The sequence below is a fragment of the Sceloporus occidentalis genome, unplaced genomic scaffold (genome assembly GCF_023333645.1).
Source record: "Sceloporus occidentalis isolate IW3139 unplaced genomic scaffold, rSceOcc1.0.p SCAF_2, whole genome shotgun sequence".
Taxonomy (NCBI): Eukaryota; Metazoa; Chordata; class Lepidosauria; order Squamata; family Phrynosomatidae; genus Sceloporus; species Sceloporus occidentalis.
Window position 1 is genome coordinate 50,131,606 of NW_028316982.1, and position 25,374 is coordinate 50,156,979.

The following is a 25,374-nucleotide window of genomic DNA, read 5'->3' on the forward strand; positions in this document are numbered from 1 at the left end:
TTATACCAAAGAAGCTTGGCATTTCCTTCGTCTGAGGCTGAGAGAGTGTGATTTTGCCAAGGTCACCATGCAGGTTCCCATGAGGAAGTGGGGATTCAATCACAGGTCTCCTCGAGTTCCACTCAACCCACTATACTAATCGGAACCACTAGTTCACTTGGAATTATATTAGCAGATGTTACATAAAAATATTGCTCAGGAGGTACCGTATCTATTTGACTATAAGTCAATGTTTTGTGTAAATTGAAGCAAGTTTGGGGGCCAAAATTAGGGATTTTGATAAGACCTGTGGATACATCGAGGGTATCCCTTCTGCTCCCTCCACAGCCCAGATGACCCCTCGGAGGTCACCCAGGCTGAGGAAGAGGAGGGGGAAGCAAACGTTTGCCTCTCAAGCCTTTCCTCACTCCAGCTCTCTCTTTGGGAGAGAGCCTGGCTGCGGAAGAGGCTCGAGGGGTAAGCCTATTACCATACTGCCCCATGTATAAGTCAACCAAGGTTTTTTGGGGTCAATTTTCAGGCATAAATTTCTTGACTTATAGTCAACTATATACAGTAATTAAGAAATTTGTAACATTTTAGGTGATAAAGTGCACTAACTGCATAAATACACTGAAGTACAAGGGTTTTTTATGGTCACATGTTTTTTTCTGGAAAATATGCATAACACTACTTGCACTAGTAAAAAAATGAAGATACAGATAGCTTCTGTCATCTATTCATTTCTATAGATAATATTTCAAAATTCATCAAATTTAAATTTCCTAGAGAAATTCAGAAGAAGTCCACTGACAATATGTAGGTAATATCATTAGACTTGAAAGTCATTTTAATAGATTATATTTTAAACAAATTATAAACAGATTTATAATTTGTTGAAATAAAAAATTAGTTCACTTGGGAAGACCTAACCTTTCGCAAACATACAATGAATGAGGTATGAAGAAAGGCTTCTGGAACATTTTATACCTAAACTGTAACTAACATGGGGAACAGTACTGTAGTTATATCAAGACATCATAAATTATGTTACAGTCTAAGTCAAAAGTCATTTGCTCTTTTCTTACTCATTTACTTGGTGCAGTAGTGGAGGAAATAGGGTGGTGGAAACAGGCAAGGGGAGGGGGTATAATGGTTTGATAACACCTTCTGACATAAAACATGAGCATGTTGGATTTAAACAAATATTTCTCTTGGCATTCAGAACTGATATCATTCATAAGAAGGAAAAGGAAGTCAAATCTAACAGGCCCAAAGCAGGCACTATTCGTTTTCAACCAAGGGACACAAACTGTGAATGAAAGCAGCTGATCTCTCAAAAACATTTAACTCAGCCAACTTTTCAGGAGAATGACCAATGCTTAATTTATATCTACGATGCAAGTCTTCACTGGTGCTGTTGATCATCTAGTTTGTAGCAGGCCTCTTAAACATTTGAAGGATTGTCTTTTGTTTGCTTGGCAATAATTCTGCATTCTTTGAACTATTAAGGACACAGTTCAAAACAGTCCCTTCTTTTGCAGGGGACTTTGTCTGAAGTTTGTTAGCAAGCCCCCAGTTCTCATTGTGGGAGCTTCTACGTAGCCTTCGTAGCTCTCTTTCAGTCTGGCTATTTGGGAACTTCAAGTTCTTTGAGATCTTGCTATTTTTTCTGGCCACTGGAGATTCTTTTGCTGGCTGAGATGTTTTGGGGCGTAAATGGTACTCATCTGGAGAACCTTTTTTGCGATTTAGTGTTTTCTGCTCTTTGTCTATTTCCCTCTGTAGCTGCAGAGCTAGACGTCTGTCTTCCTCTTCTTGCTTTAACTTTTCATAAAGTTTCTGCTCCAAATACATTTGATTTTGCATATCATTCATATCCTCTTCATCATCAATTTGTGTAGAGGTGCTCCTTTTATCATGCTCCAAATGCATTTGCTTTTGAATATCATTAATATCTTCTTCTTCATCAATTTGTATAGAGGTTTTTCTCCTTTTATCATTCAAGGATGAATCTGCTGCTGCTTCAGAGGGTGACTCTTGAGATTTTCTCTTAGGAATTTCTGCAGTAAGCAGTTTAAGTGGCTGATTTTGATTTTCAGATGGACTGTGTTCCATATTTGCTTGGTTAAAGATTGCAGTGTTACTGTCCTGTTGGTTATCAGATGTTGTATGGCTTGTCAATCCAGTAAAAATGTCATTTTTTACATCATAGCCAGCTGTAACTCTCTTTGAGAAAAGACACATATAGTCTTCCCTATGTGTGCCACTGGAAGGTCCATCTATCTTGCGAAGAGAAATAAATGACAGATCAATTCCATAAAGGCTGGATTTGGTTGAGGTACATGTACCCGAGTCAAGCATGGCTGGCTCTGTATAAGACTCCTTAGTATTTCTTGCCTCACTGATCATAGTTTTTGGAGACAGTGTGGGCATTTCATCCATTTCTTCTTCCTCCCCTAATGTAAAGCTATTTTTGCTACTTTCCTGGAAAAAACAGCACAAATGAAAACTGTCAAACAGTTTACTCTCCTTACAAGCTTCTGCATCCACTCATAAAAAAACAAAAAAACATACCAGGAATCTATGACTCACAACGGTATGCAACATTAAAAACTAGATGGTACATATGCACAGCTTAGAATTAGTTGGCCCTCTGTTTCCATGGATTTTGCATCCACAGATTCAACCACCCACATCTTGAGAATATTTATTTACAATTTCCAAAAAGCAAACCTAGATTTTTCCATTTTATATAAGGGACACTATATTGCTATACTACTATATGAATTTTAGTATCCATGAAGTGTGTGGGGTGTGTGTGTGGCGGGATACAGACCACCGCTTTGCGGAGGTCTCCCGCCGGCACCATTTGCTCCGCGAGGGAGCCGCAGCAGTCAAACCGCGCGGCTCCCGCGCGGAGCAAAAAAGAAGCTCCAAAATGGAGCTTCTTCTTGCGGCGCCTTTATGACGTCGCGAGGCGCCTGGCGCGGACTCGCGACGTCATAGGCGCCGCGACACGTCTGGACGCTATGCGTCCAGTACGTAAAGATGGCGGCGCCCATGTGGAAGGGGCGCCGCCATCTTGTACGTATTCTATACGTACTAGGGTTAGGGGGGTGAGGAAGCACCGCCCCTTCCTAACCCTAGTACGTATAGAAGACGTACTATATGGCGGTATGTATCCCGCCTGTGTGTGTGTGTGTGTGTGTGTGTGTGTGTGTGTGTGTGTGTCCTGGAACAGAACTCCAGCAGATACCATGGGCTCACTGTACAGTTTTGCAAATTTGTTCTAGTAATAAGTAGTACCATACACATTCCACAAAAAGGTAAGAAATTTTCTGCATTTACACTGGATATGCATCAGAGCTGTATACATTACCCCAGAAAAGCCAATGTTTTCTTCCTCTAATTTTCTGAAGAGCAATTTAGGAGGTAAGGAATCGCAGGACTTTGGAGACAAATACCTTAAAGGGGACAAAAATATAGTTTTACTGTCTGTAACAAGCAAATCTTTAGGATGTACATTTGGACAAGGCAACCACATTTTCTTGTTTCAGTGCAATGTATGGCTAGATGCTATAATATGCAGCTTTTACCATGGGTAGATGAAGACTAAAACTGAATCTTATATACATTTACATGAGAGTAAGTACCACTTACAGATGATGACCACATTGAAATAGTTGAAAATTTTCTAGTCATTAATCAGAATGGAGACTGCAGTCAAGAAATCAGAAGATGCCTTGGAAGGATAGCTATGAAGGGACTAGACAATATATCGAAATATAAAGTTATATCATTGTATTTCCCATTTTTATGTATGGTTGTGAAAGTTGGACAGTGAAGAAAGCTGATGAACTCATTTGAAATGTGGTTACTGGAGAAGAATTCAACGGAGACCATGAACTGCTAAAAAGACAAATAAATGGGGTCTAGAGCAAATCAAGCTGTAACTCTCCCTAGAAGCCAAGATGACAAAACTGAGACTGTTGTACTTTGGGCATACCATGAGAAGAAATTACTTACTAGAAAAGACAATGGACAATATTGTTATAGTGCTATTATTCCATTGTAATTGCTATGGCTGCTTCCTGTGGCATTTTGGAGTTTGTAGTTTAACTCTCTGGCTAAGAATTCAAAATTGCCCCTCCCTAAACTACATATCCCGGAATGGCACAGGAGACAGCCACAGCAGTTCAAGTGGAATAACAGCATTATAACACTGTAATGGGATAGTGTCCAAACTGCTTGGTAAGGCAGAAGGCAGTAGGAGAACAAGAAGATAGCATTCCTAGCATTCCAGATGGATAGATTTTATCAAGGAAGCCAAGGCTGTAAGTCTGCAAGACCTGAGCAGAGCTGTTGATGAAAGGTTGCCTTGGAGATCTCTCATTCATAGGGTTGTCATAAGTCGAAGTTGAAGAACAACAAAGCACCACTGAACTCAATGGGCCTTACTTCTGAGTAAGCAGGGAGAGTACTGCAATGTCAATGTCTCCCTAAAATCGTCTAAGCAACACTTTAGCACAGCTGTGAAAAAGAGTCCAGAGGCTTTTGCTTGTCGTTAACTCTAGTATAGCAACACAGTCAGTCCTCTATATCTATGGCCTTTAACCACCCAGAAAGATATAAATTTTAAAAATCAAACATTGATTTTGCTATTTCATATAAGCAACACCCTTTCACTGTGCCATTGTATTGAATAGACTTGAGCATCCATGGAATTTGGTTTCTACAGGGGCCCTGGAACCAAATCCCAGTGGTTACCAAGGGCCCACTGTATGTTTAAATTCAGAATAACTCTGATTACCGGTAGTTCTTATCTACAGTTAGTGGAAAGTAACCAAATTTATAAGACTAGTTTGTTTCAACTGAACAGGTTAGATGAACCATCATTTAGGGTTTGCATCTAATGGACTAGGACTCTGAAGACCAGGGTCTGCTTCACCATAGAAACCCACTGAGAGACCTTAGGCAAGTCTCTCTTTCTCATCCTCAGAGGGGGGCAAAGGCAATGGCAGTCTATCTCCTTGAACTAATCTTGCCCAAAACTAAAACAACCCCCCCCCCCAAAAAAAAACCCTCAGTAGGATTGCCATAAATTGAAAAGGACTTCAAGACACACAACAACAACAGCAAGATATTATATTAAGTTACATTCAATTGTAAATTGAAGAAAATGCTTCCTCTTAAAGCAGTATCAGAAGAAAAGGCTGGCACTGATGAACCCAAAGCTTGCACACACAAAGTTCACGTGAATTAGGCCACTATTTCCAAAACCTAACACAGGAATGAATTATTGGATTTTATTTACCAAGATAAATATACACCAGTTCAAGCTAAAGACAAGGGGGGCAGCCAATCTAATCTGTTTTAATAAATAGTGACAAATATCTCAGAAAAGGTTTTTTTACCACAGCTCCCAGAATTCTCAATGAGAAATTTCTGAAGTACTGAAGAGCAATGCAGCACTTTAAGCGTACTGATGAATTTATTGTACAATAACTGTCCACTATACCACACTCATGAGATGGTTAGCTAAATAGGTATTGTATATACTCTGTAAGTCAAGAAATTTTAGTCAATTTAACCTTAAAAACCTGGGTTAACTTATCCATGGGTCAATGCTGGTTTTATAGGGGTCAAGGCTGACCTGCCTAGTTCGGGGGAGAAGGAATGAGGAAAACCGAGGCTCCCAAAAAGGCCCTGGAGTGTGCCTCAAGCTGGGAAGAGTTTGCTGAATTGCTTTTCAGTGATCCATGCCCTTCGCAAGCAGCCCAAGCTGGGGTGATCACATTGGAAGTTCCCTCAGAACTATCTAGACTAGGGCTATCTCCCCAGATCAGGCTGCCAGGATGGAGGCTCAAGGGAACAAATAATCAAAAAGCAACCTAGCAAGTGCCCCCGTTTGAAGTGCACATGTATCTGTCCACAATTTCAGAAGCACCCCAAAACAATTACTAATTGAGAGAAGCAGGAAGATGCCTCCCCCCCCCCCCCACTCAGCTTGCTTTGTATCTCACCTTTAAAAGAGAAAGAAAGAAAAAACAACGCCAGGGAACTTTAAAATTTCAGCATGTGTTAACAATTCGTGTTCACTCTAAAGTCTGGATGGATGAGAAGGGCACTAAATGGTGGCTGTAAAATATATGGAGTAGGTGATCAGGTGTGGGACAAAGATTATGCCCATTGCTATCAGTGTGGGTATTTTCCATGTGCATGTCACAGGATGTCAAGGATGAAGCAAAGGAAATGGTGATCCTATCAGTAGTGATTCCAGTTAGCCTAATATCAATGCTGCAGCCACTGGATGTCTCAACAAGCCTTTCAAGGATCAGCTGGTATAATATGTGGTAACAATGAATGTATTTTGGTGAAGCAAAGTTAACACAAGAAGGGAGCCCAATGAAACCAGTTTTTAATTTGGGAGCAAAATGGGTAAAGGATCCAATTACACAGAAATAGGGAAGAGATCATTCTTGAAAGGTGGCATTAGCAATGCTATGAATGGCACAGAAGACAACACCATCTACGAAGACAAAGATGAATCAGCATCAAAGATAAATCAAGATATGATTTAATGGACTGCAACACTGCAGACGTTTATGCCAATAATATTATTGAAAAACAGTTTCATTGATTATTCAGTTTTTCCATCAATGAGGAATCAGGATTTGAATGGGCATTTCTGTATGTTTGTTAGTTTTTCTGGGTTAAAATCAGGCAAAGTTATCACATTAAAGTTTAAGGCGCCAATCACTGCTAACATAGTAACCATTTGCTTTGCTTTGTCTTCATATCCTTTTTGGCACATGCACATTTTTTTAGCCCTGCCCATACCTGGTCATCTCCCCCACATATTATTATTATTATTATTAACCTTTATTTATGAAGCGCTGTAAATTTACACAACGCTGTACATGCAAACTTTTTAGTTAGACGGATCCCTGCCCTCGGGCTTACAATCTAAAAAGACATGACACAGAAGGAGAAGGGAGTGGCGGAGGGAAAGGGTAAGAGGTCCAGTAGTTCCTCTCTACCTCCGAGGCCTGGACCAAGGCAGATGGACTGGAGGGAGGGCTTGGCTTCATAATGGATGGTTCATCATTTTCCAGGGAAAATACATACTCTCAAGTAGGATAATGCATATACAGTACATAGCAATACAGGAAATGGTTTGATAAACAGGCACCAAAAGAACATCAAGTAGTAAGCGACAATTATGCAATGCCTGGGAAGGCTACTCTGAACAGGATGGTTTTCAACTCCGTTTTGAAGCTGGTTAAAGAAGTGATGGCTCTTGCTTGTGGGGGAAGAAGGTTCCAGGAGTGAGGGGCAGCAAGTGAAAAGGGGCGAATCCGTTTACCATAATTCCCACTCCATCTATCCAGCCTTTAGAGTGAGCACAAACAGTTATGCCTGCTGGAATTTTATAAATTCTTTGGCATGAGGAGGGCAATAAGTTTTACCCTTGACATATCCAGATGTCATATCACAACCACTAATTTTGGCCACAAAACCTGCCTTCATTATATACATGTATAAATCTAGAAATGTTAGTCAAAAATTGACCCCAAAAAGCTAAGTAGTCCTATCCACAGGTCAATACAAATACCATACTTCAACTCTTATTTAAAGAGGAACCATCCCCTGTACATTCTCATCAATCCAGGCTTTAGTATGAGTACAAAAAGTTATTCCTGCCAGAACTTTGTTAAGTTCTTTGACACAGCTTTACTTCACCCTTTACTTCCTTTGTTACATGCCCCTAAGTCATACCTGCAACTTATCCGTGGGTCATCTAAAAATCCGTAATTCTGGCCCAAAATCTGCCCTCAATTTACACATGAGGTTGAATTTAGTTGAGTATATATGTGTATAAGTGTATATTGCAAGTATACAGGCTGAGTTATATTTTTTTTAAGGCAAGGTGCAAAAGGAGAAAGAAGCAGCATGTCACCAAACTCCAACCAAAAGCTTGTTACTTCAATCTGAAACCAACCCATCAAGCTTTTAGCACCAGAAACAGGTATCCATGCTAAATTCCAGACAAATGTAAGCAGTTTATATTGATTTTAACAGGAAACTGCCAATACTTTTTACTTCTTGGCAGAATTGGATTCACTTTGCAACTATAGTTGTCCTTTCTGAAGGGAACAAGCCTGACAGGTTTCAAATGAATTGGTGCAGAGGTTTGTGCATGAGTAGTGATTATAGTTTGAGTATTGTTTTTTAAATGCTGATCCCTGAAAATTTTTATGGATAACTGTCATGAAAACAACAGATATTTCAGTGGCAAACTATCAAAATCAGGGATGCTGCAAAACTATAATCAGACTAAGAAACCTCTCACTCAGCAGCACATACATTATATAGTTATGCATCTTGGTAGCAACCAATATGAAACCACTCCTAGGATTTGACTTACTTTTTAATGTCCCCAGAATTGCTTGATTTGTTTGTTGATGTTCTGCGGAGATCAGGAGATAGGCCAGGAGACAGATCCTTGAGCACATGCTCCTTAGTAAGGTTATTCTTTAATGTCAAAAACACAAATGAAATTGGCTAGATTATATTACATTCATTGTTAAAAGTTACTGCCATGATAATTTGCGTAAGTATCAGCACCCAACCAACCCCACAAAGATCAACCTTTGAGTTTAATGCAAATGCCAATATAGCCAGACACACTTACAGCTTCAAACTAGGAATGCATTCATAATAAACATCAGCTTCTTAGCTGGCAGAATAAAAACTACAACAAACCATCAAAAAATTAAGCCTTCTAAGTCATTTGCAAAGTAGTGGATAGTAATTTATTGCATCTGTAATAAGAATGTATATGTTATAGTAATTTCAAAAATTTAAAATCTCCCCAAACTTATGTACATTCTCAAATTAAGCTATACATTTTGACATGGTTTTCTATTACTCTATTTTAAATAAAATTCTAGCTTGTTCTGAAGCAGCAGAGCTTTCTAAGCTTAGAAAAATGCTACACAGAGACACCATAAAAGCAGCAGACATAATTAAGTAGATGTTTTCATGTATAGAACTCAACTTCTAAACCATAATAAAATGCATCCCATTATTTAAATTAGTTCTCAAGTGTTCTCCTTCAATTTTAACAGTTAACAAAATACTTAATAAAACAGAGGATTTAAAACTCAGAGGTAGGGAACAGAACTGTTCCTGAGGCCAATTATCCCCAGGGGCCAATCCAGAAGACAACATGATGTCAGGGGAAACACTTTCCTCTAAATCCCCACATCATCCCTTCCACTGTGGAGCTTTGTGCCTCTCTCTGCAAAGACAGAATGCCTACAGAGAACCCAAAGAGTGAGAACCCTTCCAGGTGCCAGATTATTTGTATATTGCTTCACTAATTCTGCTTTTTTTCCTAACTGAAAAAGGTGCAAGTGGACTGCAAGCAGTCTTAGCTTTGGACTTAAGAAGCACTTGCCAAGGAACAGTCTGATCTGACTTCATTCCCCAATTCACCTACCTACTTTCACTGCCACTCCTTTTTCAAACAGTGGTGCATTACACAACAAACTGAATCTAGATTGCAGGCCAGTTCCTCAGCCCTGATTTAACTGCACTAAGGTATTTAAACGCACTTCAAGAAATGACTTTTAAGTCTCACCTTGATCAACTTACCAAACTAAAACTGAGCTCACGTGCCAACATTTCATCTTGTAATAACTGTTCTTCCATCTGCTTTTTTCTTTCTTCTGCTAACCTCTGCTCTTTTTCCTCTTCTTCTAACAGTTTCTGAATATACTCTTCACTGGCTTTTCTCTCTTCTTGTTCGTGAGCTTGTCGTTCTGCTTCTGCCTAAATCAAACAGTTTCCCATTATTCCTAACTTGCTCTTGGACTTGGACACATCTTACATTTTATAGGTGTCTTCATTTTTTATTAATATTCATGGAGGAGTTCACATATTTTAGCTTGACATATTAGGCAGTGTTAAATGGCTGCCAATAACCCTTGCTTTCCTTGGAGCCAGGTGTGGGTGCAGGTCTATGAGATCTTTTTAAAACAACAAGTGGGCCCCATTCTGCTTTCCAGATTTACCTTAGTTATCTCAGCTTCATATTCCTGCCTTAATTCTCCAGGCTCACTTAAACAGCGAACTGGTAGAGGCAAGCAAGCTAAGGCAAAGAAAGAATAAGGGAGGAAAAGCAAATTGTTATTTTAAATCAATTATTTTGAGACTGCAGTATTGCTATGTAGAAACAAGATGCAAATTAATCTAAATATTATATGAGAGAGTGCACTCAAGTTGTGTTGTGATATAGTTAATCACTTGTAAATATTTATTGCCTCTCATCAGTTAAGTGGCTTCTTACTTCTTTTGCGCTAAAGGCTTAAACTAAAAGTCCAGTATGCCAAAGGACTTCAAATCTTTTTCAGAAGAAACTGGAACTTTTTGTTTAACCCTGTGAGCGGATTCTCACTTTCTGATGCAACACTGTCAATAATAGACAAATTATTGGGACATATCCATCCCCGCCATCACACAACTCCTTCTCTTAACCCAAAGGTTTGCCTACTATTAAAATAGAAGCAAGGTTTAAAACAAACCAGTAGGACAGTCAACTGTGTAAAGAACATAAAGGATGCATGCACACAACGCAACAACAGAATAGTCCTGTGGATCCCTGGCCTGTTGTGCAAATATATACCTTCCAGTGGGCTGGCATACACTAAAACACAAGTGTCAACCCATATTTATATGCCTAATACTAAATATGCTGTTACTCACCGTCTTCTACTACGTCCTGCCCACTAATCCTGCGCTGGCATTCCTCTGGGAAGTATTTCTGAATCTTTGCCCACAATTCTGAATTAACCAGGGTGTTCTTGCGGGCGTTATACCGAGCCCAAGAAGACACTCTCCGGCGGCAGAAGGGGCAACACAAGCTGGCCTTCTCCACCGTGAACTGGAAGCAGGCATTGCAGAGAGTGTGGAGGCACGGCAATGTCACCGGTTCCAGGAAAATGTCCATGCAGATGTTACAATGGCAGTCGGAGAGAGAGAGGGGGGCCTCTGGTTCTTCTGACATCTTGAGTCCTGTAAGGAGAGCAAGCCTTAGAGCATCACCAGCATCTGCAAATAGGACACAGGTGTCACAAACCTCTCAGAAGCCTAACTCTTTGTCTGGCTGTTTGCTATGGAATTCTGGGAGTTGGAGTTTGTTGTGGGGCCCAGAGCCTTTTGGAACACAACAAACTCCAACTCCCAGAATTCCATAGCAAACAGCCAGACAAAGAGTTAAAGTGAAATGGAGGACACCTGATCACCCTGAGGTAAAAACATTTAACATAAACAGCCTGAAATGTAGGACAGGTGCTGGAAATGGAGGACAGGTGCTGGGAGAATGGAGGGCGCCTGTTCGCCCTGAGTTTGGAGGAGTTCCAAAAGGCCCTTACAACAAATCCTGTCTGCACTGAGAATAAACGCGGGAGAGAGTCGGTTCTTCCTCTCAGGCGCCTTCCTGGGCGGGAGACCTGTGGGGAAATTTTGAGCCACGGAAGCGACGCTCTCCACAGGAAGGAAGCCGAGGCTGCTCCTTCTCCTTCTCCTCATCCTCCATAGAGCGACCCCAGAAGCAAAATCGCCTCAGGATTCTCCACAGAGGAGTCGCTCCGCCCCCCACTGCGCATGCGCGCGAAAGAACCTAGCTGGAAAAGCTGCTGCCAAAAGCGCCAAAAGAAGAGCGACGCGAATCACGCAACGTAAACGCCCCGCCCCTCAGCACAGCCAAGAATACCTCAATGCGCGCGAGACCAACGGCCTCTTCCTCAACCACGCCCCACAGACGCGCGAGACCAGGCTTCCGCCAATCCTAGCGCAGAACAACAGCAGGCCCCGCCCACTTTTTTCCTCCGCTCAAAGGAGCTTCGTCCTGATGGCGCAGTGGTTGCTAAGGGGATTTTTTTTGAACTTCAGCTCCCACAATGCCTGGTTATTGGCCAACGTGGCTGAGGCTTCTGGGAGATGAAGTCCAAAAAATCTCTTAAAGGGCATAGTTTGGGGAAACCAGTGGGAGTTGGAAGTCCCAAACCTCTAGAGCAGGGGTCCTCAAACTCCGGCCCTCCAGGTGTTTTGGACTTCATCTCCCAGAAGCCTCAGCCAAACACTGCACACAAACAAATTTCCTTCCTACCTCAGGATTCTACTGTCAATCTGAATAGATTTCCAGTCCCCACAAAGGCTCCTCCTTCCTCTGTGTCCCTCAGCCAATCACCATCCACATGCAAATTTCCTTTCTACTCATAATGCCCTCCCTGACAGCTTGGCCAATGATCTGGGACTCTGGGAGCTGAAGTCTGGAAAGCCGGAGTTTGAGGACCCCTGAAGGACCAAAGTTTGGAAATCGCTATCCCTAAAGGCAGTGCTTTATAAACTTTGGTCCTTCAGATGTTTTGGACAACGGTGCGGAATTCTGGGAGCTGAAGTCCAAAATATCTGGAGGACTAAAGTTTGGAGACACTAGTTTAGTGCTTTAATTCTATTAGCATGTGTGTGTGTGTGTGTGTGTGTGTGGCTGGTCCAAAACACACTGCAGAAACAATCCGGTTTGAGACCGCTTTAACTGCCTTGGTTCAATGCTGGGGAATTCTGGGAACTGTAGTTTTGTGAGATATTTAGCCTTCTCTGTCAGAGAGCTCTGATGCCACATAAACTACAATTCCCGGGATTCCCTAACTCTGAGCCAGAGCAGGTAAATCAATCTCAAAATGGATGCTTTCTGCAGGGTGTTTTGGGCCTCAGCCTTCTCTGTCAGAGTAAGAGCCAATGTAGTGTAATGGTTTGAACGTTGGACTCTGGAGATCAGGGCTTGAATCCTGGCTTGACCATGTAAACCCACTAGTGACCCTGGGCAAGGCACACTCTCTCAGCCTCAGAGGATGGCAATGGCAAACCCACTCTGGAGAAACCTGTCAAGAAAACACATTGTTGGGTTCTCCTTAGGGTCACCAGAAGACAGAGATGATTTGAAGGCACACCACAACATAAACTGACAGAGCCCTCTGGTGCCACAACAAACTACAGATCCCAGGATTCCATGACCTGGAGCCCTGACTTTAATATATTATCATGTGGGGGATGCTTTTATACAGGGCCTGTGTTTTAGCTACGATTTTAACTTGTGTAAATGTATGCAATTTTATAATGTTTTTAACTAGTTGATTTTAATTGTCTTTTAATTTTTTAATGTCAAGGTTTTGGATGGTTTTATTTGTGTGTCCCTTTCTGGGAGAAAGGCAGCATAGACCTGAAATAAATGAATAAATAAACAACAGTGAAAGAGGTGTTAAATTGCATTATATCTGCAGCCCAGATGAGACCAGAGTCAGCCTGGCTCTCAAAGGAAGTTACTTTTCTGTTGCTAATGGAATTGAAGTCTTTATTGCCCGGCTATTATTATTATTATTATTATTATTATTATTAACCTTTATTTATATAGCGCTGTAAATTTACACAGCGCTGTACATACAATCTTTTAGTTAGACCAGGGGTAGGCGACATTTTTGAGCCGGGGGCCGGGTTGTTGTCCCTCAGACAACTGGGGGGCCAAAGCCAAAAAATAAATAATGAAATAATTTTTAAAAAATTTAAATAAATAAATAAACCGGGACAAATGTAGGACAAAATTTTCAAATGGTGGACACTTTTTTAAAAAAAGTGGAGGACACGTGAAAAAATTTGCTGATTTTTTTTAAAAATGTTAATATAAATGCATGTTTCTGAGGCTTCTATAGACAATTGCCCCCCCCGCCCCTGTGCACGAGAGGCCAAAGGCCCCAGCGGCAATCGGCAACAGGACCAGGCTGGGGCCGGTCCCAAGGCCTTGCCGGGCCGCAGGTTGCCTACCCCTGAGTTAGACGGTTTTTACTGCCCTTTCACTTCCCCACATGGTCCAGAACTAGGGCAGTGGCCTCTGCCTGCATTGATATCCCTCTAGACTTGGCCAAATGACCATAGAAGTGACATCTGGGACAAAATGTAGGCCTGTGACTCTCACATTGTCAATTCTCTTCTTCTGTATTGTATTTTAAACATCTTTACCTTATGCAGAAGTCAGTGAATCTTTGAAAGCATACGTGGTGTATTTTCCACTTTTTAGGTGCCCCAATAAAGGCATTTCTGTTTTGTGGATTTAAGATTTTGTTGTATTTAACACAATAAAGTATCTTTCAAATTGGCTCCTTAAAACAGACATGCTTTTGAGTTCCACAGGACTCTACCCCCCCCCCCCCCCATGTAAAAGTAATCCAGTTTGAGACCACTTTAACTGCCCCGGCTCAGTGTCAGGGAATTCTGTGAAATGTAGTTTTGTGAGACAAAACTAGCCTCTGTTAGAGAGCTCTGGTAACCACAATAGCCAGGATTCCCTAACCATTGGGCCAGGGCAGTTAAAGTGGTCTCAAACTGCATCATTTTTGCAGTGTGTTTTGGACCTCAGTTAGGCTGAGCGTAACAGAACAAGGAAAAAGGAAGGAGGAAAGGAAGATCCCAAAAGACATAAGATCTGTGGTTAGACTTAAGGCCCAAAATGAAGGCTGCAGGCTCGAAGAATCAGCTAGAGAGGTGATGGTTTTACCTGTTGCCACACTGCAGAATGCAGTTTAACTGTCAAGGCTCCATCCTATGGAATCCTGGGATTTGTAGTTTGTTGTGGTAGCAGAGCTCCCTGACAGAGAAGGATAAGTATCTCTCAAAACTACAAATACTGGAATTCCATAGCATGGAGCCATGGCAGGCAGTTAAAGCGGTGTCAAACGACATTAATTCAGGAGTACAGATGCAGCTCAGGAGGGAAATAGGTGCATTCCTCTTACTCCATCTGGACAGAAGACGCCCCTTTGTTTATAGAGCTGGAGAAAGCAATAATTATATGCTTTTTGGTTCTTTTTTTTTGGTGGCTGCCACAGGGCATTCAAAGACATAGCTGTGTTACCGCTGTTTCAGTATTAAAAAAAAATACAAATGATTCCTGTACACCTTTGAGATTTAAGTGAGAAGAAGCAAAAATTTCTACCACAAACTTTTCGGGACTCCCAAGTCTACGTCTTGAGAAGGAATGACAAGAGAGGAAGTATTCAGCGATTAGACTGTAGAGTACACTGATGCGGGAGGGATCGCTTGTTGATCATTTTAAATAACATTATGTGTTTACTGTGGAGAAGCAGTGTTTGGTAAACAGTTGCTGTTATTGCAAATATGTAATAGTTGTCATTGATATTCCTGTGGGTTACTGTATATACTCATGTATAAATCTAGAAATTTTAGGTTAAAAAATTGACTCCAAAAACCTGTGTTGACTTATCCAAAGGTTAATGTAAGTACTGTACTTTATAGAATCATAGAGTTCATTTGTTTTAAAAAAGAACCATTCCCTGGTGAAAGGCAAGAGCATAATCTGTCCTGGAAGCACTGACCCCTTTCTATTCTCTCATCAGTCCAACCCTTTAGTATAAGCACAAACAATGTCTGCTGGAATTTTGTATGGTCTTTAACTTTAACATTGTTTTCCTTTGCTTCATCCTTTGTTACATGCCCCTAGTTTTACTCTTGATTTATCCATGGGTCATATCAAAATCCCTAATTTTGGCTCCAAAACCTGCCCTCAATTTATACATGAGGTCAACTTATAGTTGAGTATATATGGTATTTTATAGCATTTACACCTTGCTTTAGTGCAGGAATGGTTTTCAGAGTGACTTAACATCTCATCTGGAGGGGGGAAAGCCAAAATATCTCTGTCAGGTTTAACAACAAAAATGAATTACACAAAATGAATGTGGATGGGGTGGGGAAACGAAAACAAGAACTAATTGTTATGTGGTTGCTCAGCCTGGTGGAATCACTCCTAGATTATGTAGGAGAGAAAAAGTTGGATGGCACTAGCTTTCAACAAGGCCTGATTTACTCCTTTGTCTTCTGTCGCCCGCATGTTTATGTAACTATAGAGATTGATACTGGGGTATTATGAAACTGAATTCCTTCAGCTATCACATATATGTATGCATGAATGCTCAACCTCTAGGTGGTAAACTTACTTATAGTGTTCTCTTATTCTGGTTCATTTCTAAAATGTCTAAACTGTACTAAGCATTGTATGGATTAAAAGGATTAACAGTGTTATCAAAGAGGAAATTTGACAGTTGAAATAATTTATATTAGCTTAGAACATCTGTTTGTGGATCTGGACATGCCACTCCATTGAAAAGCTCTCTGAATGTGATTTTTCCCAGTTTTGATACCAAAATTCTGTTCACTACTTTTTCTACTGCTTTGGACCAAGGCCCGCCATGAAGAGGACTGGAAGAGCTTGCCTGTACAGCATGTCAAGGGGGACTACCCAGTTTCAGAGTTGCACTGCTATACTAATAGTACATCCATGCCAGATATTAGCCCAGTTAACACCAGACAGTAGTTATAGTACACATATACCAATAGGTTCTTTTTGCTCATCAGGCGTCACATGTACATCCTATACATTTAAAAACAAATGCCTTATGTATAGGTATTTCATGGTTTGTGGATGCTTCAAAAGAAATAATTATCACATCTTTTGGCTACTTGCCTAAAAAATCATTGAAGACAGTCAGTTGAGCTGTTCTTGGGACACAGTTCCACAACTGGGATGCTGCCACTTAAAAAATAGCTCTCTGTCACGTCATTTTCCAGACACACCTTCCATGGATCCAGAATATGGACCAGGGCTTCAGGGAAAATCTGCAATTGATGGGCAGCTTTATTTGAGAGAAGATGATCCTTCAGACATGTTGCCCCAAGCCGTTTGGGATTTTAGAGGCAATTACAGCATGTTGAATTGAGCTTGAAAACAAAAAGCCAATGCATACTGAACACTATTGGTCTAATATCCAAATGGGGACCACAATAAAGTATTCTAGTTTCTCCATTTTGCAATAATTGTTATTTCTGGGCACACTTTAATGGTAGTCATGGAGAGCGAGTTACACTACACAAGTGTTACTATGATGTTTACCCTACCAAAACTTAAGGAAGAGGCAGAACTGCTGAAGCTTGCTAAGGGCACTCCAAACCATAGCAACCACCTGGCTATCCCAGTGCAATGGCATATTGAGGAGCATCCCAAAATGCAGACACAATCCTTCAAGATGCAGACAAGATCTAACCATCAATATATCAGCCTTCTCTGGATTATTTCTCACTCACATACAGCTCATTACTGCATGCCAGATTCTACTACTGCAGTGTGGTGCTGTTCCAAAACACACGGCAAAAATAATCCAGTTGGATGCCACTTTAACTGCCTTGGCTCTGTGCTAGGAAATTCCAGGAAGTGTAGTTTATTGTGATATCAGAACTCTCTGAAAGAGAAGGCTGAAAGTCTCATAAAACTACCATTCCCAGAATTCCCTAGCATTGAGCCAGGGCAGTTAAGGTCGTCTCAAACACAATTATTTCTGCAGTGTGTTTTGGACCTATGTCCAAAACATTTTCTCATTCTAGAGATCAATCTGAGCTCTAGCAGAAAATTCTTCCCAAACATCCAGGAATCTTATAGGGGCCCTTAGTCTTAAGGATAGGTCACCCATCACTGAAGAGATTAGAGACACCAGTAAATCTAAACTCTTATTAGGTAGTGATCTGTGATGATGGCCCTATTTTGAATTCCTGAATCTTAAAATCACTGTCTTTCTGCCTTCAAATGGTAAAATCCAGAATGGTTTTGCAATATGTGCACAACCAGAGACAGGCCTGCTGCTGTCAGGGAACTCATGAAATAGTTAATTGCCGCTTATGTTGAGGGCTTGGCATGAATGGTTGAAATCCCGCAGCACAGTCTGCTATTTCCAAAACCACCTCAGCCAAGTAGGAAACGATCTGACCTACAGGGTAAGATAAGCTAACACTATGAACTCCATCTCTTGCACTTACATCAGTGCAAGAGGTTATGTAATGTTTGTGTGTGTGTGTGTGTTTGTGTCATGCTGTATTTAACACACACACACACAGAGAATAATGCTTTTAATTTAAGAATATAACATAAGTGAAACACCATTAAGCAAAAGATTTAGTGTGATTTCTGTACATTTGTCTATAGTAGCAATTTATGAAGGGATTTGAAAAGATGCAGGGAAAATGGGAATAGCCTAGTTATTGGTGTTGTGCTTCAGTGTCTAAAGTGCATCATATACATTTTCTTCTTCATCTGTGCAACAGGTGTGTATGATAGGATTGTGCTACGTTCTCCAGTCACAGCCATATTTGAAGCAAAGATTTCTTAATTATAAGTTCAATAATGCTTTTAAGAATACATTTGGGAGATTTGTGGTAACATCTTCAAACTTTGCTATTTTCCACCACATGAACAGCATACAACAGGCTTTGCTGAAGGAGCTGGTTCTGTACCACACTGTTGATCATGGAGCAAACATCTTTGGTATAACCCTGCCTTTGACTAGCAGGATAGTAGCATGCATCATGGCTATGTGTAATGAAAAACGCACAGAGGATTTTAACATCTTGTTCATGTAGTCCCAGCTTCTCCAGTGCTGCCTCCAGTGCCAGCCTAATTCTTGGGTTTTTCCCTTTTCGTCTCAGAACAGAGGACAGAGTAGGAAGGCCTCTTGCCAGATCTGGTAGCCTTCTTAGTACTTGAGAATGTAAACAATTAATAGTTTCACAGATGTAGCTGTAGAAAAGGTTTACCTCCACAGATGTGAATCTGTCAAAAGACATGGAAATATCATCTGCTTCTTTGGCCCAAGGTTTATTCCAAATCCAGCTAAGATATGAGAGTATGTTGAGTTTCTAATAGCACAATTCTATGTATGTCTGTTCAGAAGTAAGTCCCATTAGTTCAATGCAACTTATTTCCAGTGAATTGTCTCCAAGTTTACAACCTAAACCTTGAATTCTGATCACGCAGACATTCTGTTATATCAGTGGAATTTAAAACAAGCCTAGCATAACCATGTTTGTGATTATTCCCGTCCTCGGAGTCTGAGAGAGTGACACCTGCCCAAGGTCACCCAGTGGGTTTCATGGCCAAGAACCCTGATCTCCAGAGTCGTAATCCAATACTCAAACCACTAGACTGTGCTGGGTCTTCCAACATTAAGGCTGCAATACTGTTTACATTTATATAGGAGTATGGGTATTAATTCTGAGTAGACATATATAAAGTTTCTCTGGCAATCAATAATGTTAAAAAGAGAAGCCCCCTCCCCTTAAAATGTTAAATTCAGCATACCTAAAACCATCATATGTTAATCCTTTAGTGGTAAATTACACTTCTCAAATGATACATACAATCCATTTTTGTGTACACAAAGATGGTGATAATTGCTAACCATTTCCTGTTATTCTAGTATGACTCACTATCCACGTAGCAAAAATGGTGCCTAAATCTAATGGATATCCAGAATCCTATATCATGGTCTCAGTTATATAACTTTACAGATATTTAACAATGTAGTAGACATGGTAAGAACCCCTGTTAGTGAATTGTGAAACTGTGTAATGAGACACCAGCGAGGGCATGCTGAAAGGCATCAGTAGAGCTCAAAGTGCATCAGCATTCTCTGGACAGTGTCCCGATGCACATTAGGAATCATTGTGCATTGGGACTGATACATGTTGAGTCTTGTTGCGCATCAATCATACTCTGCTGGCTCTGTTACATAGTACTGTAACAGCAACCATCTACTGGATATGGACATTGTAAACCTGCCCAAATCTAATTCCCACGTACATAAGTCCACATACAAAGATGTACTGTATCTCCCATACAAAATTTCAGCCTACACCCCCAATTTGACTAAGGTGATTGAATTAATGGGATTTACACTAAATATTGACTTGCCAGTTAGCTATTGTTTTAATTGGTCTACTTTATTGCTATTTTAAATAATTTAAATTGTATTTTATAATGTTGCTGTTCTAATTACAAGGTATGTAGTTTAGTTTTAAGGAAGGGGGATAAGGAGATTATTTAATTTTACTTATGTATGTAATTATGTATTTTTCTTTATGTATTTTTATTGTTGTAACCCACCTCGATCCTATGGAGAGGCAGGATAAAAATAAAACTTATTATTATTATTACTAGTAACTGGATTTAGGACAGTAATTTCTAGCTCTTATCTAGTTTCTCACCTGTCTTCTAGCAGAGATGTCCACATTTCATTCTGGTCAATCTGATGGTCCAAGGCATTGCTCCAAAATTCAAACTTCTCTGATAACTTCTGAATGCTAGAATCTAGTACAGTGAATTGAGCCTCTACAGTCTGCAGTTTGTTCTCCACTCTGTTAAAATTTAAAAACCAGGACTAGTTAGACCATGTACCTCCCTTTTTATAACACATATGCATTTCATTATCCCTCCCCCTCCCCCAGTTTTGTCTTTAAAATCCTGATATCCACAAGTGGATTGTAATTACTTATGAATTGAATTGATGTATTACTTTACTAATTACTTTTAGTTCCTTTGTGCTGTGTGACTATTGGTTATTTGGTATTACTCCATAATTCTTGAAGTGTTTTGCCAGTGTGGAAACCATCACGCTTTTCTGGACTTTCCTATGTATTTTGGAAAACATTTTTTTAAATTATGTACACCAAAAAATAACAAGCTCCTCACATTTTTAAGCTTTGAGAGCTGCAAAAATACTTCAACAAGATTTATTTTAATGTTTTATCTGATACTATAAATATACTGAAGGCAAATTATACTGGTGATGTATTAGGAATGACTTCTGTTGCCCTAAACCAAAAGAGACCAAGTTTAGCATGTTATTTGACTTACACTTATTAAATAAAACTGTGGCCGGTTACAGACCAGCAGTTTAGTGCGTGACGAGCACGCACTAGGGTTACAAAAGGGCGGTGCTTCCGCACCGCCCTAACTCTAGTGCGTGCTCGTCACACACTAAACGGCGGCGGCCCTTCCATACGGCCGCCGCCGTGAGGATGTCATGGCCGCGCCGCCTCTAGACGGGGCGGCGTGGACGTGACATCCTTGCTCTGCGCCAGGGCGCTTAGTGCGCCCTGAACACGGAGCAGGAAGGAGCTCCGTTTCGGAGCTCCTTCCTGGTTTAGTCCGCTGGGCGCAGCCTTCAGACGGCTGCGCCCAGAGGACTAAAAGAGAAAGGGGCCAAGTGGCCCCCTTCTCTTCTCCCCACCGCCGCGGGGATGTTCTTGGGGCTTGAAGCCCCAGGGACACCCCTTTTCAGGCTGCGGGGAAGCGGTGTTTTGCTGCTTCCCCGCAGCCCAAAAAGCGGCGGATCGGGGCCTCAGCGGCTGCTGGCATAGCCATTGAAGCCCCGATACTCCGGGGAAAGGGGCGGGTCCAGACCGCCCGAAATGGGCGGTCTATAACCCGCCTAAGATTTTAAAATAAAATGACTAAATATTTAAAGTAAAAATATATCATGTTAATTGTATAAAGCTCTGAGAAGTTTTTTCCTCAACTGCTATAATAAATACTTGATTAAGGAAGTGCACAATCATTAAAGTACACATAGCAGTTGTTAAATGTTATGTTCAGATAACTTTAAAGGTATCTTTGGCTCCATACAGACAGGCCAAAATAAAGCTGCTTTGGGTCACTTTGGAGGTGTGCTGTTTAAATGTTGCATGCGTTCTAAAAGTCCGGAAGCTGCACCAAAGTTACGATCTAGTCCTAAGGACTGGAGCACAACTTTGGCACAGCTTTTGGACTCTTAGGACGCGTGCTTCGTTTCAACAGCATACCTCCAAAGCGACCATAAGCAGCTTTATTTTGGCAGTCTGTGTGGGGCCTTTGTCATACTGTCAGCACTATGGCTTGAATTCTATTATGAGTTCTAACTAAATTATTGGGATTTATATAAATGTTGACTCATTCCATGGTTCTGTTCTAGCTGCGACTATTAAAAATAATTCTGCATCTATGGATTCAATCATCCATGGCTTGAAAATATTATTTTAAAAAATCCAAAAGCAAAACCTTGATTTTGCTATTGTATATAAGGGACATCATTTTACTATGCCATTTAATATAATGGGACTTGAGCATCCACATATTTTGTTATCCTGGGGGGTGGGGGATTTCCTGGAACCAAAGCCCACCTCAAACATGAGGCATACTCCAGTCCTTGATAAACTAAAAAGAGAGAAAAACCCGTTTTACATCAAGGCATTTATTACAGCATATAAAGGTTTTAAATGTTAAAGCTTTAATGTTAAGGTTGACTTATGCTCCCCAGTTTAAATGGGTCTTCTCTAGTTGGGGCTACTAATGTGTTTCCACCAAAGATTGACTAGTAGCATTTTGATCAGCTGTGAGAATTATATTACCCTCCGGATGTTGTTCAACTGCAACTGCCATAATCCCTCACCATTGACCATGCTGGCTAAGGCTGCTGGAATATGTAGTTCAACAATATCTGGAGGCCTTGAGTCCGATTTCTCATGATGCAATAATGATGCAGCTCATCAGGTATGTGTAAAATAGTATACCAGTGTGGCCCAACTGGGTGTGATCCTAAGGAATCAGGTTAAGTTTCAACCTTGATCACAGGCAAGCTGATCACTTCTGCCACACCAGTTACCCTCAACAAGTAATATGGATACAGTTAAGTAACCTTGCAAAATTGACCACTTAAGGTGTTAACATATTTACCCAAAAAGTCTGCTTGTGGACTTGAGAAACTACATCTCATGAAGATTTCCTACAGTACAAGAAGTGCTCTTATAAACAAATGTACAGGTCATTCTCCTCACCCCAAATTACACTCTAAAGAATAAACAAGGAAAATATTTGAAATATTAACTCTGTTTGATTAATATGCTAATTTTATTGTCTATATAGAAAGAAAAAAATGCCTAATAATTATACACATCAATAATTGAAAATCAATATTTAACAATTCATAATAATTGTAAATATTATATGTTACTTTACAGTTAATCTAAATTGGCCAGGATATAACTGCTTTAAATAAATGTCTAACATATAAGATATAGTCAACCCAGATGGAATTAGCTCCCTCACAGAATCCTTCCCCAACAAAGCAGGTCCTTCTGCAGTTTCCCCTTTTTTGACCTGTTTAATGTCTTGTTCAGAGCACTCAGAGATATAGCTTCTCTAGTCATCTTCAGAGAGAGGAAAAGGTGTATCTGAATGCTGGCTGGCTTCTCTTTTTCTAGCAGACAGTAACCATACACACAGGGGATCCAACTTCAGCTGAAGGTCAGTTTTCACTTAAAGCTTTTTATAGTCAGGACATCCAAGTATAGCTTATTAACACATGCCCACAAGCACATTATTTACTGGACTGTAATAGGTCAGCTATCACAGATTTCTATCGCAACGTAAGAAGAAAATATGAATTACCTTCATCCAAAAATCACCATGGCTTGAATTCTGTTATGAGATCCAACTAAATTAATAGCATTTACATACTGTAAATGTTGACTCATTCAATGGGTCTGTTCTAGCTTGTACTATTAACATGTTTTACGTTGTGAACCTACCTATCAAAGATCAAGCTGTATTGAACTCAGCAGAACCTAGATCTAAAAAAGAATTTAGCATCATGCTGTAGCTGTTTGCTAGTGTTTTATTAATGTATGTTAAGTTCGTATTATGTTGCCTGTGGGAAGTCTAGTAGATCAGTGATTCTCAAGCTATCTGATGTAGGGGACCAACAATTCCCCACCACCACCACTACCAGTGTGCCAGGGACCAGCACTAAATGTATGTCCATTGGATACCTCTGTTTCTTTTCTTGGAAACCTGCCAGGGACTGGCTGCCAGTGGCTCAGGGACTGGCACTGGTCCAGGAACCACCACTTTGTGCAGCACCACAATAGATTACAGCTTTCTGTAATGTAGCTTACACCCTTCTGTTGTTGTTGCCAAACAGGCTAGCCTGAAGAAGAAGAGCCCTCCCTCCATGCCAACTGTCATCACCTGGCCTGGAAAGAGTGAAAAGGCAGGCCCAACTCCATCAGGTCTGGCCTCGACTAAGAAGAAGAACCCTTCCTCCATCCATCTGCCTTGGTCCAGGCCTCAGAGGGAGAGAATAACCATTGGACCTCATCCCCTTTCCCACCACCATTCCCTTCTCCTTTTGTGTCATGTCTTTTAGATTGTAAGCCTGAGGGCAGGGAACCGTCTAATTAAAAATAATATTATAAGCCACTCTGAGAGCCTTTAGGGCTGAAGGGCGGGGTATAAATACCATAAATAAATAAAGCATAATAATAATAATAATAATAATAATAATGCTAAATAAATTTCTTCTCATTTAGACCCCTTGGCCTAAATCCAATTGGTAGTCCCAGCCAGAGTAGAGCAAATGAATCAGCTATAGTATACTATCACTTAATTGAAACTAGGAATTGGATTTAGGCCTTTATAAATTGCTTTTTTCTGTCAGTGTTCACCTGTAACAAAATGAAAGAGACATTAGATACCAAGAATGCATGCGTGAGTAGTCTTCCCCATCTTTAAAATATGCATTAACAACATGGGAGAGGTACCTATCTATTTTGAGGAGGAAAAATAGCCATCTATAAATCCATATCTTTTGTATCTAATACATCTTATTCTCATCCTGATACCAGAATACAAACATAAGCATCTGTATTCTGAGGCTAAAGCCAGAATATCCTGAGACACAGGTGTGTAGCATTCTTGGTGCATTATCCTCCATTCAGACAGCAGCCACAGCATAACAGCAATTTGCTCAAAGTTCCAGTAGAATGTATCTCTGCAGGCCTTTGAATGTCATTATTTTTCTTTTAAGGGAGAATTTAAGACTACCTTTAGGACTTTCTGAGGTACCTTTCTGATACATTGGCCTGTTACAGACTGCCAAAATAAAGCTGCTTCGGGTCTCTTTGGAGGTATGCTATTTAAATGATGCATGGGTCCTAAGAGTTCGGAGGTTGCGCCAAAGCCACACTCCATTCCTAAGCACTGGAGTGCAGCTTTGGTGCAGCTTCTGGATTCTTAGGATGCATGCATCATTTAAATAGCATACCTCCAAAGAGACCCGAAGCAGCTTTATTTTGGCAGTCTGTAACAGGCCATAATTAATTTGTTCAGAGCTTGTTAAGGAGGATGTTGATTCTTATCTTTGTATGTTTCAACAGAAATCTTTACTATATGCACTGAGAACATCTGTATTTTTGCATAGTCTGAATTACTGCTTCTTGAGTGTACAACATAAAGGAAATTAAATGGAAATAAAGGGACAGGCTTATTTATGAATCTGAAAATGTAATAATTAAAAATAGTAATTAGATTTCATTTGTGCTGGCTAGCTCTAGCTCTAAAAACAACACATGAATAAATAATGTATTTTGGGTTGGGATAGGCAAACTATGGAA

General features: G+C 40.5%; 2 protein-coding genes across 3 annotated transcripts; both read right to left on the bottom strand.

The window, feature by feature from the left end:
* Positions 1 to 803: 803 nt before the first annotated feature.
* RNF168 (ring finger protein 168) lies at positions 804 to 20,237 on the bottom strand. Of its 2 annotated transcripts, none has more exons than XM_089509339.1 (7): positions 20,152 to 20,237; positions 10,753 to 11,061; positions 10,062 to 10,138; positions 9,643 to 9,819; positions 8,411 to 8,517; positions 3,362 to 3,446; positions 804 to 2,466 (listed from the first exon to the last, which is right to left on the bottom strand). In XM_089509339.1, exons 2-7 carry the CDS (start codon positions 11,051 to 11,053, stop codon positions 1,408 to 1,410), a joined length of 1,806 nt encoding a protein of 601 aa, XP_089365465.1. In that variant the 5' UTR covers positions 11,054 to 11,061; positions 20,152 to 20,237; the 3' UTR covers positions 804 to 1,407. The 2 variants fall into 2 exon arrangements, with proteins under 2 accessions (XP_089365465.1, XP_089365464.1); XM_089509338.1 differs by lacking the exon at positions 20,152 to 20,237 and adding an exon at positions 11,421 to 11,666.
* On the bottom strand, positions 18,005 to 23,329 carry SMCO1 (single-pass membrane protein with coiled-coil domains 1). The gene is made up of 3 exons (XM_089509340.1): positions 23,081 to 23,329; positions 20,152 to 20,301; positions 18,005 to 18,718 (listed from the first exon to the last, which is right to left on the bottom strand). The coding sequence occupies exons 1-3, from the start codon at positions 23,128 to 23,130 to the stop codon at positions 18,334 to 18,336; spliced, it is 585 nt and encodes a 194-aa protein (XP_089365466.1). The 5' UTR covers positions 23,131 to 23,329; the 3' UTR covers positions 18,005 to 18,333.
* Between the last annotated feature and the right edge of the window lie 2,045 nt (positions 23,330 to 25,374).